This window comes from Oncorhynchus tshawytscha, unplaced genomic scaffold (assembly GCF_018296145.1).
Source record: "Oncorhynchus tshawytscha isolate Ot180627B unplaced genomic scaffold, Otsh_v2.0 Un_contig_7265_pilon_pilon, whole genome shotgun sequence".
NCBI classification, from domain to species: domain Eukaryota; kingdom Metazoa; phylum Chordata; class Actinopteri; order Salmoniformes; family Salmonidae; genus Oncorhynchus; species Oncorhynchus tshawytscha.
Window position 1 is genome coordinate 243,904 of NW_024609713.1, and position 12,640 is coordinate 256,543.

General features: G+C 43.0%; 1 protein-coding gene across 1 annotated transcript in view; it reads left to right on the forward strand.

The window, feature by feature from the left end:
- The window catches only part of eys (eyes shut homolog), a gene marked incomplete at its 3' end in the record, with an annotated part of 180,883 nt that overhangs the window by 95,818 nt on the left and 72,425 nt on the right, over window positions 1-12,640 (forward strand). The window contains exon 13 of the mRNA XM_042317175.1: window positions 2,452-2,568. Within this exon, the coding sequence (XP_042173109.1) occupies window positions 2,452-2,568 (117 nt within the window). The remainder of the gene's footprint in view (window positions 1-2,451; window positions 2,569-12,640) is intronic.

A 12,640-nucleotide genomic window follows, 5' to 3' on the forward strand; every position in this document is an offset into this window, starting at 1 on the left:
AGTCTAATGGTGTCTGTATTCTCTACAGTAGTCTAATGGTGGCTGTGGGTTGTATTCTCTACAGTAGTCACCTCAGGGTAGGTGGCTGTATTCTCTACAGTAGTCTAATGGTGGCTGTGGGTTGTATTCTCTACAGTAGTCACCTCAGAGTAGGTGGCTGTATTCTCTACAGTAGTCTAATGGTGTCTGTATTCTCTACAGTAGTCTAATGGTTTCTGTATTCTCTACAGTAGTCTAATGGTGTCTGTATTCTCTACAGTAGTCTAATGGTGGCTGTGGGTTGTATTCTCTACAGTAGTCACCTCAGGGTAGGTGGCTGTATTCTCTACAGTAGTCTAATGGTGGCTGTGGGTTGTATTCTCTACAGTAGTCACCTCAGGGTAGGTGGCTGTATTCTCTACAGTAGTCTAATGGTGTCTGTATTCTCTACAGTAGTCTAATGGTGTCTGTATTCTCTACAGTAGTCTAATGGTGTCTGTATTCTCTACAGTAGTCTAATGGTGGCTGTGGGTTGTATTCTCTACAGTAGTCTAATGGTGTCTGTATTCTCTACAGTAGTCTAATGGTGGCTGTGGGTTGTATTCTCTACAGTAGTCTAATGGTGGCTGTGGGTTGTATTCTCTACAGTAGTCTAATGGTGGCTGTATTCTCTACAGTAGTCTAATGGTAGCTGAACAGGGAGTAAGTAGTTGAATTTGGAGATTTCAGCGGGCACTGTAAGTCTGTGTCCTAAATGCCAACCTATTCCCTTTGTAAGTCACTACTTTTATCTGGGCCACTAAAGGAACGCGTAGGGCTCTGTTCAAAAGTAGCACACTGTGTAGGGAAATAGGGTGCAATTTGAGACTCACACTACGAGTGACATTCCTTCATGCAACATTAACCTCCAGGTGAATTGTACGCACAATTGGTTATTAAACACTTGTGAAATACTTTGTTGGAGTCAGTAGCTGTCCGTTAGCAACTCAGGGTAGTTGAACTGATGTGACATCCATTTGGCCTTGAATATAATGTCCCAGTTCTATTAGGTTATCCATGAAAATGGTTTACAGTAAATCAATATGGCTGCTGCTTGTATGTCTCAAGTCTCAAGTCCTGCTGGTTCTAGTGTTAATATTTCGACTCCCCATCTCTTTTCGGTCAACAACACATTTTTTATTTTATTTTTATTTTTATTCAGACTCAGTGCTTCAAAATGGTAAATCAAACACTGCAATTGGAGGAAGATTGGAGAAAGTAATGAATCCTTGATAGTTAGTTGTGAACCGTCTTCTGCTGTCAGTGTGCCGTCATGTAAACGTAGGTTAATCACTACTACACATGTTAAACAACACTAAGTGTATCATTTACCTATAGTTTGTAAAATGTTAACAATGATTCCATTATCTCCTCAGCAAAGTGTTACTAATAGACTCAATCCAATTCAAGCCAGACATTTGCAGCGGTGAGGTGACATTGAGAGATGTTGTTGACTTGATAGCTGCTACTATTGATTATTTAATGTCCAGAAAACACATTAGGCCACAGTATCTGTATCTTCTTCTTACTACAGTAGGCGCTTTCTATTTGTGATACGTTTTCCAATTAGACAACATCTTTATCTCGCAGAGCACCCATTTGGGAGCAGAGAGAGATTTTTTCATGCGTTTCAAATGGCTCCCTATTCCCTACAAAGCGCACTTCTCACTACTCATTGCCCATAGGTCTCTGGTCAAATGTAGTGCACTACATAGGGAATATAGTACCATTTGGGATGCTGACATTGTAAATGAGGTCCATTCAGGCATTCATTAAGGTCATACTCTGTTCCATTATGAGCTGTGATATATTAGCCAGCCTTATTTACTGCCATTATTGACCAGGTATCAGTTACACGGCAGCTGGGGTTTTATTTAGAACAAAAAGATATTGACGTGGCCCCAGCTGTCAATGACATGTAGGCACGGCATCTGCTTCGGTAGACAAATGTGATATAGATCAGTAGGGAGAGAGACAGGATGGGTCTTTATGTCGATGCCTCACTCACTCTATTACTATACTGGGCAGCAGGTAGAGGACTCAATCACTCACGTCAATCTACTACAGAAAGGATGTCTTTAACTAATAAAACATAAAACAGGCATAAATGAGTTTTAAAAATAATTTTGTGAATTCCTAACGTAACGTTAGTGGCTTGGCTTCCTCATGGAAAGGAAATTGTCCCACTTTTCAGAGTAGTACATTCTTCTTTACTTAATGGCTACTCATAGCTTAACAAGGACATTTTGAAGGAAATTGTCTCCAAGTAGAGCATGTGGTGCACAGTGTGTTCCATGTCATGTTCTTTATTGAGTTCATAGTGCTGTATTTTTATTTCATTTTGTCCTCACGTGTCTTGTATTGTCTGTTTGATGGAAGAAACTGTCTGATTTCTATGCGTGTATGGTGTGTATGTGTGTTTGGGTGTTGCAGGGATTCAAGGGGAAGACTGTTCTGTGGATATGGACCTCTGCTCACTAGGAACATGCCAAGAACGCACGGTGACCTGCACTGAGACTGGACAGAACGTCACATGTATTTGTGAAAAAGGTAATTCCCCATGGACACATGTTACCTTTCAAACACGACTGATTACAAATGTAGGATCTTAATTTGATCACCCTGTTGCATGAGAACCTGCAATTCAGTACATTTAAAACTTGTATTGTGTTTGAGGTTTAAAAAGGCTTCTGTAGTTTGTAATTTCCACTTTAAAATTAGATTTCCCCTTATGAATAATTTATCAACCCCTACAAAACCGTATAATCCACATAATAATAATAATAATTCACATGTCCTGTTGCTGCAGGATTATTTTCCTGCTGTAGCAAACTGGCTTAAATTAAGACCCGACATCTGTACAGTACATTTATGGAGTAAGTTGTTGATGATAAAAAATGACATTTCAAATATTTTTAAGATTTGTTTTTCAACAATTCGTGACAGAATTGTTCAGTTTATCAATATAGATTGAAATATATCATACATCTTGCTTGATAGTTCAGTTAGAATCAGTTGAGGCGATGTTGAGTACACATTAGATATTCATCAGGCTGTTTCCTGTCTGAGTCATCATAGTGATCGTCTCTTTCTAAACGAGGGAACATTAAGAATAGATTGTCAAGAATAGATTTGGTTTTCAGGGGGGGAATCTATTTCCATCTGCAATACACAACCAAAAGTATATGGACACCTGCTCATCAAACATCTCATTCCAAAATCTTGGGCATTAATATGGAGTTGGTCCCCCCCCTTTGCTGCTATAACACTCTTCCCACTCTTCTAAGAAGACTTTCCACTAGATGTTGGAACATTGCTGCGAGGACTTGCTTCCATTCAGCCACAAGCGCATTATTGAGGTCAGGCACTGATGTTGGGCCGATTAGGGCTGGCTCGCAGTCGGCATTCCAATTCATCCCAAAGGTGTTCGATGGATTTGAGGTCAGGGTTCTGTGCAGGCCAGTCGAGCTCTTCCAGACTGATTTCGACAAACCATTTGTGTATGGACCTGGCTTTGTGCATGAGGGCATTGTCATGCTGAAACAGGAAAGGGCCTTCCCCAAACTGTTGCCACAAAGTTGAAAGCACAGAATCGTCTAGAATGTCATTTTACGATGTATCGTTAAGATTTCCCTTCACTGGAACTAAGGGCCCAACCTGAACCATGAAAAACAGCCCCAGGCCATTATTCCTCCTCCACCAAACATTACAGTAGGCAGTATGCATTGGGGCAGGTAGAGTTTTCCTGGCATCCACCAAACCCAGATTAGTCCGTCGGCCTGCCAGATAGTGAAGCGTCGTTCCTCACTCCAGAGAATGCTTTGTGACTGCTCCAGAGTCCAATGGTGGCGAGCTTTACACCACTCCAGCCAACGCTTGGTATTGAGCATGGTGATCTTAGGCTTGTGTGCTGCTACTCAGCCATCGAAACCCATTTCATGATGCTCCCGACTAACAGTTCTTGTGCTGATGTTTCTTCCAGAGGCAGTTTGGATATTGTATGAAGTCTTGAGTGTTTAGCTATGGGGTTAAAGTTCGAGTTGCTTCACGATAGTGAAGCTTGTATCATAAAAATAACCCTGCATAGAATACTGCATGGGCAGTGAGTAAATTCTGCAGGGTACAGACAGTGAACAGTGTTGTGATGTTATGTTATACAGGGTACAGACAGTGAACAGTGTTGTGATGTTATGTTATACAGGGTACAGACAGTGAACAGTGTTGTGATGTTATAAAGGGTACAGACAGTGAACAGTGTTGTGATGTTATAAAGGGTACAGACAGTGAACAGTGTTGTGATGTTATGCAGGGTACAGACAGTGAACAGTGTTGTGATGTTATGCAGGGTACAAACAGTGAACAGTGTTGTGATGTTATAAAGGGTACAGACAGTGAACAGTGTTGTGATGTGATGTTATGCAGGGTACAGACAGTGAACAGTGTTGTGATGTTATGTTATGCAGGGTACAGACAGTGAACAGTGTTGTGATGTTATGCAGGGTACAGACAGTGAACAGTGTTGTGATGTTATGTTATACAGGGTACAGCCAGTGAACAGTGTTGTGATGTTATGTTATAAAGGGTACAGACAGTGAACAGTGTTGTGATGTTATGCAGGGTACAGACAGTGAACAGTGTTGTGATGTTATGCAGGGTACAGACAGTGAACAGTGTTGTGATGTTATGCAGAATACAGACAGTGAACAGTGTTGTGATGTTATGCAGGGTACAGACAGTGAACAGTGTTGTGATGTTATGTTATACAGGGTACAGACAGTGAACAGTGTTGTGATGTTATGCAGGTACAGACAGTGAACAGTGTTGTGTGTTACAAACAGTGATGTTGTGATGTTATACAGGGTACAGACAGTGAACAGTGTTGTGATGTTATACAGGGTACAGACAGTGAACAGTGTTGTGATGTTATGTTATACAGGATACAGACAGTGAACAGTGTTGTGATGTTATGCAGGGTACAGACAGTGAACAGTGTTGTGATGTTATGTTATAAAGGATACAGACAGTGAACAGTGTTGTGATGTTATGCAGGGTACAGACAGTGAACAGTGTTGTGATGTTATGTTATAAAGGATACAGACAGTGAACAGTGTTGTGATGTTATGTTATACAGGGTACAGACAGTGAACAGTGTTGTGATGTTATGTTATACAGGGTACAGACAGTGAACAGTGTTGTGATGTTATGTTATGCAGGGTACAGACAGTGAACAGTGTTGTGATGTTATAAAGGGTACAGACAGTGAACAGTGTTGTGATGTTATAAAGGGTACAGACAGTGAACAGTGTTGTGATGTTTAAAAAAAACACATAATAGCACAATTGGTTAGGAGACCGTAAAACGGCGGCCATCTCCTCCGGCACCATTTCTGAAAATATCCTATGCTTCACGGAATCGTGGCTGAATGACGACATGGATATTCAGCTAGAAGGATACACTCTGCACCGGCAGGATAGAACAGCACACTCCGGGAAGACGAGGGGGGGGGGCGGTCTGTGCATATTTGTAAACAACAGCTGGTGCACACAATCTAAGGAAGTCTCTAGATTTTGCTCGCCTGAAGTAGAGTATATTGTGATAAACTGCAGGCCACACTACTTGCCTAGAGAGTTCTCAGCTATACTTTTCGTGGCTGTTTATTTACCACCACAGACAGATGCTGGCACTAAGACCTCACTCAGTCAGCTGTATAAGGAAATAAGCAAACAGGAAACCACTCAACCAGAGGCGGCGCTCCTAGTGGCCGGAGACTTTAATGCAGGGAAACTTAAATCAGTTCTACCAAATCTCTATCAACATGTTAAATGTACAACCAGAGGGAAAAAACTATTCTAGATCACCTGTACTCCACACACAGAGACGCGTACAAAGCTCTCCCTCGCCCTCCATTTGGTAAATCTGACCACAACTCTATCCTCCTGATTCCTGCTTCCAAGCAAAAATTTAAACGGGAAGCCCCAGTGACTCGGTCTATAAAAAAATGGTCAGATGAAGCAGATGCTAAACTACAGGACTGCTTTGCTATCACAGACTTGAACATGTTCCGGGATTCTTCTGATGACATTGAGGAATACACCACATCAGTCACTGGTTTTATCAATAAGTGCATTGAGGATGTCGTCCCCACAGTGACTGTACGTACATACCCCAACCAGAAGCCATGGATTACATACAACATTCGCACTGAGCTAAAGGGTAGAGCTGCCGCTTTCAAGGTATGGGACTCTAACCCGGAAGCTTACAAGAAATCCCGCTATGCCCTGCGACGAACTATCAAACAGGCAAAGCGTCAATACAGGGCTAAGATTGAATCATACTACACCGGCTCCGACGCTCGTCGGATGTGGCAAGGCTGGCAAACTATTACAGAGTATAAAGGGAAACAGAGCCGCGAGCTGCCCAGTAACACGAGCCTACCAGACGAGCTAAATCACTTCGATGCCCTCTTCGAAGCAAGCAACACTGAGGCATGCATGAGAGCATCAGCTGTTCCGGACGACTGTGTGATCACGTTCTCCGTAGCCGACGTGAGTAAGACCTTTAAACAGGTCAACATACACAAGGCTGCGGGGCCAGACGGATTACCAGGACGTGTGCTCCGGGCATGTGCTGACCAACTGGCAGGTGTCTTCACTGACATTTTCTACATGTCCCTGATTGAGTCTGTAATACCAACATGCTTTAAGCAGACCACCATAGTCCCTGTGCCCAAGAACACAAAGGTAACCTGCCTAAATGACTACAAACCCGTAGCACTCACATCTGTAGCCATGAAGTGCTTTGAAAGGCTGGTCATGGCTTACATCAACACCACTATCCCAGAAACCCTAGACCCACGCCAATTTGCATACCGCCCAAACAGATCCACAGATGATGCAATCTCTATTGCACTCCACACTGCCCTTTCCCACCTGGACAAAAGGAACACCTATGTGAGAATGTTGTTCATTGACTACAGCTCAGCGTTCAACACCATAATACCCTCAAAGCTCATCACCAAGCTAAGGAACCTGGGACTAAACACCTCCCTCTGCAACTGGATCCTGGACTTCCTGACAGGCCGACCCCAGGTGGTGAGGGTAGAAACACATCTGCCACGCTGATCCTCAACACTGGAGCTCCCCAGGGGTGCGTGCTCAGTCCCCTCCTGTACTCCCTGTTCACCCACGACTGCATGGCCAGGCACGACTCCAACACCATCATTAAGTTTGCTGACGACACAACAGTGGTAGGCCTGATCACCGACAACGACGAAACAGCTTATAGGGAGGAGGTCAGAGACCTGGCCGGGTGGTGCCAGAATAACAACCTATCCCTCAACGTAACCAAGACGAAGGAGATGATTGTGGACGACAGGAAAAGGAGCACCGAGCACATCCCCATTCTCATCGACAGGGCTGTAGTGGAGCAGGTTGAGAGCTTTAAATTCCTTGGTGTCCACATCAACAACAAACTAGATTGGTCCAAACACACCAAGACAGTCGTGAAGAGGGCACGTCAAAGCCTATTCACCCTCAGGAAACTAAAAGACTTGGCATGGGTCCCCAGATCCTCAAAAGGTTCTACAGCTTCAACATCGAGAGCATCCTGACCGGTTACATCACTGCCTGGTACGGCAATTGCTCGGCCTCTGACCGCAAGGCACTACAGAGGGTAGTGCGTACGGCCCAGTACATCACTGGGGCAAAGCTGCCTGCCATCCAGGACCTCTACACCAGGCGGTGTCAGAGGAAGGCCCTAAAAATTGTCAAAGACCCCACCAACCCCAGTCATAGACTGTTCTCTCTACCACCGCATGGCAAGCGGTACCGGAGTGCCAAGTCTAGGACAAAAAGGCTTCAACAGTTTTTACACCCAAGCCATAAGACTCCTGAACAGGTAACCAAATGGTTACCCAAACTATTTGCATTGTGTGCCCCTGCCCCAACCCCTCTTTTACGCTGCTGCTACTCTCTGTTTATCTTATCACTTTAACTATACATTCACGTACATACTAACTAAATTGGCCCGACCAACCAGTGCTCCCGCACATTGGCTAACCGGGCTATCTGCATTGTGTCCCACCATCTGCCAAACCCTCTTTTTACGCTTCTGTTACTCTCGGTTCATCATATGCATAGTCACTTTAACCATACCTACATGTACATACTACCCCAATAAGCCTGACTAACAGGTGTCTGTATAAAGCCCTGCTACTCTTTTTTCAAATGTCTTTTTACTGTTGTTTTAATTCTTTACTTGCCTACACACACACACAACCTTTTTTTCCGCACCATTGGTTAGAGCCTGTAAGTAAGCATTTCACTGTAAGGTCTACCTATACCTGTTGTATTCGGCGCACGTGACAAATAAACTTGGAGTTGATTTGATGAATGCAGGGTACAGACAGTGAACAGTGTTGTGATGTTATACAGGTGTCACGAATCCCTTTTGGCCCGACAGTCTAGGGGAGATGGTAACGAGACCTGTAACACAACTCATGCAAATTATAATAGTGAAAAAGTAAAAGTGAGAACGAAATAACCACAGACAACTAAATTACCGTCAAACACATGGTTTATTAGAAAACACACGGTAATGGGGGGGAGCAGGAAAAGGGGCTGAGCTGGACCCAAGGAAAGAAATAATAAGTATTCAAAAAAACACCCCTAAGCTAGACTAGCCTATTTCAACAACAGCTAACTAACTAACCAAAAATACAGTGGGTGGTCCGCCCAGTTCTAACTAGTGTTTTTAACAAAGTTTACCTACGGGTAGTGTATGCCCATGGGTGACTTGTCTTGGTTCCCCCTTTTCCCACCAGCAAACAAACACCATAACCAAAAACAATACTCACAGGTGAGGACAAAGTGATATGGAGGTGCTCAAACAAAAGAGAGCTCAATACATAAAGAGGGAGAGATATACACAGTAGGAGAGAATGACACAGAGAGCTCAATACATAAAGAGAGAGAGATATACACAGTAGGAGAGAACGACACAGAGAGCTCAATACATAAAGAGGGAGAGATATACACAGTAGGAGAGAATGACACAGAGAGCTCAATACATAAAGAGAGAGAGATATACACAGTAGGAGAGAACGACACAGAGAGCTCAATACATAAAGAGAGATATACACAGTAGGAGAGAACGACACAGAGAGCTCAATACATAAAGAGAGAGAGATATACACAGTAGGAGAGAACGACACAGAGAGCTCAATACATAAAGAGAGAGAGATATACACAGTAGGAGAGAACGACACAGAGAGCTCAATACATAAAGAGAGAGAGATATACACAGTAGGAGAGAACGACACAGAGAGCTCAATACATAAAGAGAGAGAGATATACACAGTAGGAGAGAACGACACAGAGAGCTCAATACATAAAGAGAGAGAGATATACACAGTAGGAGAGAACGACACAGAGAGCTCAATACATAAAGAGTGATAGAGAGACATAGTAGGAGAGAATGACATAGTAGGAGAGAATGACACAGAGAGCTCTACAGACATATGGCATTAACAGAGGGATTGAGCTCCAGAGCAAACAACTGACAGGGTTTTGAAACCAAGGGAAAGGAACTGATTGGGTAGGAAACAGGAGGTGTGTCTTCTAATTGATGATTGATTGGTGACTGATTGGGGAGTGAACACCTGTGAGGGGACAGGAGCTCAATAGAAAAACACACACACACAAGATATACACAGTAGGGAGTAGAAATGACACAGAGAGCTACAATACAGTAGGAGAGAACAGTGTTGTGATGTCAATACATAAAGAGTGAACAGATATACACAGTAGGAGTGAATGACACAGAGAGCTCAATACATGAACAGTGTTGTGATATACACAGTATACAGACAGTGACACAGAGAGCTCAATACATAAGTGAACAGTGTTGTGATGTTATACACAGTAGGTACAGAGTGAACAGAGAGCTCAATACATAAAGAGGAGATGATATACACAGTAGGAGTGAACGACACAGAGAGCTCAATACATACAGACAGTGAACAGTGTTGTGATGTTATATACAGACAGTGAACAGTGTTGTGATGTTAGACATACAGACAGTGAACAGTGTTGTGATGTTATACAGGATACAGCTGAACAATACATACAGACAGTGAACAGTGTTGTGATGTTATATACACAGTAGGAGAGAATGACACAGAGAGCTCAATACATAAAGTGAGATATACAGACAGTGAACAGGAGTTAGAATACAGACACAGTTATAAAGAGCTCAATACAGTGAACAGTGAGATATGACACAGAGAGCTCAATACATAACAGAGAGTTGAGATGTTACACAGTAGGACAGAAGTGAACAGAGAGCTCTACAGACATATGACATTAACAGTGATTGAGCTCCAGAGCAAACAACTGACAGGGTTTGAAACCAAGGGAAAGGAACTGATTGGGTACAGACAGTGAACACAGTGTTGTGATGTTATAAGGGTACAGAGTGATTGATTGGTGACTGATTGTGAGTGATGATTTCAGACAGTGAACAGTGTTGTGATGTTATGTTATACAGGGTACAGACAGTGAACAGGGTACAGACAGTGAACAGTGTTGTATATACACACACAGGATACTTGTATCCGTGAAAGTGTTGTGATGTTACAGGGTACAGACAGTGAACAGTGTTGTGATGTTATACAGGGTACAGACAGTGAACAGTGTTGTGATGTTATAACAGGTTATGCAGGGTACAGACAGTGAACAGTGTTGTGATGTTATGTTATGAACAGTGTTGTGATGTTATGTTATACAGGGTACAGACAGTGAACAGTGTTGTGATGTGTGAACAGTGTTATGTTATACAGGGTACAGACAGTGAACAGTGTTGTGATGTTATAAAGGGTACAGACAGTGAACAGTGTTGTGATGTTATGCAGGGTACAGACAGTGAACAGTGTTGTGATGTTATGTTATACAGGGTACAGAGGGTACAGACAGTGAACAGTGTTGTGATGTTATAAAGGGTACAGACAGTGAACAGTGTTGTGATGTTATAAAGGATACAGACAGTGAACAGTGTTGTGATGTTATGTTATACAGGGTACAGACAGTGAACAGTGTTGTGATGTTATAAAGGATACAGACAGTGAACAGTGTTGTGATGTTATGTTATACAGGGTACAGACAGTGAACAGTGTTGTGATGTTATAAAGGATACAGACAGTGAACAGTGTTGTGATGTTATGTTATACAGGGTACAGACAGTGAACAGTGTTGTGATGTTATGCAGGGTACAGACAGTGAACAGTGTTGTGATGTTATAAAGGGTACAGACAGTGAACAATGATCGTAAAGTGATACATGCATTCATCAAAATGTAACTAAAATATTTGCACATGTCCAAACGACCCATCACACATCTAACCATCACACCTAAAATGTAAAACATTATCTTAGTCTGAGCGGTTATCCCGTGGAGGTTCAGGCGACCATATCAATAACCAACAACTTCATTACTCCCCTTGCACTTATTCTTGACGTGTGTCAGAGTGAACGATCATGAGTGATTTGTTATGTAAATGAAAGAGCAACCCTACAGTGAGCTCCAGCCTCCTCCGCCACTCCTCTCTAGTCCTCTACCCAGCTCTGGCTCCACGTCTCAAGGGCAAATTACACGCCGCACCGGATGGCCTTTCAGAAATGTTTTAGACTGGCAGGGGTTGGCATACGCATTATCTACTGCCTTAATGCTGCACCTGCCAAGATAGCTTAACAGGAATATGTATCACACGCGCACTCACTCACACACTCACACACACACACACACTCACTCTCACACTCACTCACACACACACACACTCACACACACACACTCACACACACACAATACACTAAACAGCGTATGTACCGGCACCACCTCCTAGAACTGTCTCCCTCACTGCAATGTGTCCTTGCTATGTGTTCTTACACTCCATTATATTTTACAAGCTAAAAGCATTGTTTCAGAAGCAATAAAAGTGGTCGCCCTAGTATCTGTCAGAGAAGCATGGCTAAACCCAAGACACTGTGTTTGTCCCAAATGGCACCCTATTCCCTAAATACTTCACTACAGAGCCCTATGGGCCCTGGTCGAACGTAGTGGACAAAATAGGGAATAGTGTGCCATTTCTTATTTTTTTAAAGTGGGGACTCTGTAATGATCAATACCTCGGAGGAAGTGATGCGTGTTGCTGATGCGACAGACACACTTGGTTTCAGGATTTTAATAGTCCTTTCTCTCCTTCCCAAATGGTGCCCTATTCCCTACGGGCCCTTTTCAAAAGTAGTGCACTATATAGGGAATAGGGTGCCATTTGTGACATTGATAGTCTTTGTCAAAACACTCAAAAGTGCCCACTGACAGGAAGAAAGCACATTTTAAAAACAAGAAGTACTGATGTGAAAAAAGACTACAAGAACAGAGTAATGTCCAGCTGAATGTCTTCAACTGAAACGTCAGAGGGGTTAAAGGAGTCATTTAACCCCTCTGAATCAGAGAGGTGCAGGAGTCATTTAACCCCTCAGAATCAGAGGTACAGGAGTCATTTAACCCAACCCCTCTGAATCAGAGGTACAGGAGTCATTTAACCCAACCCCTCTGAATCAGAGGT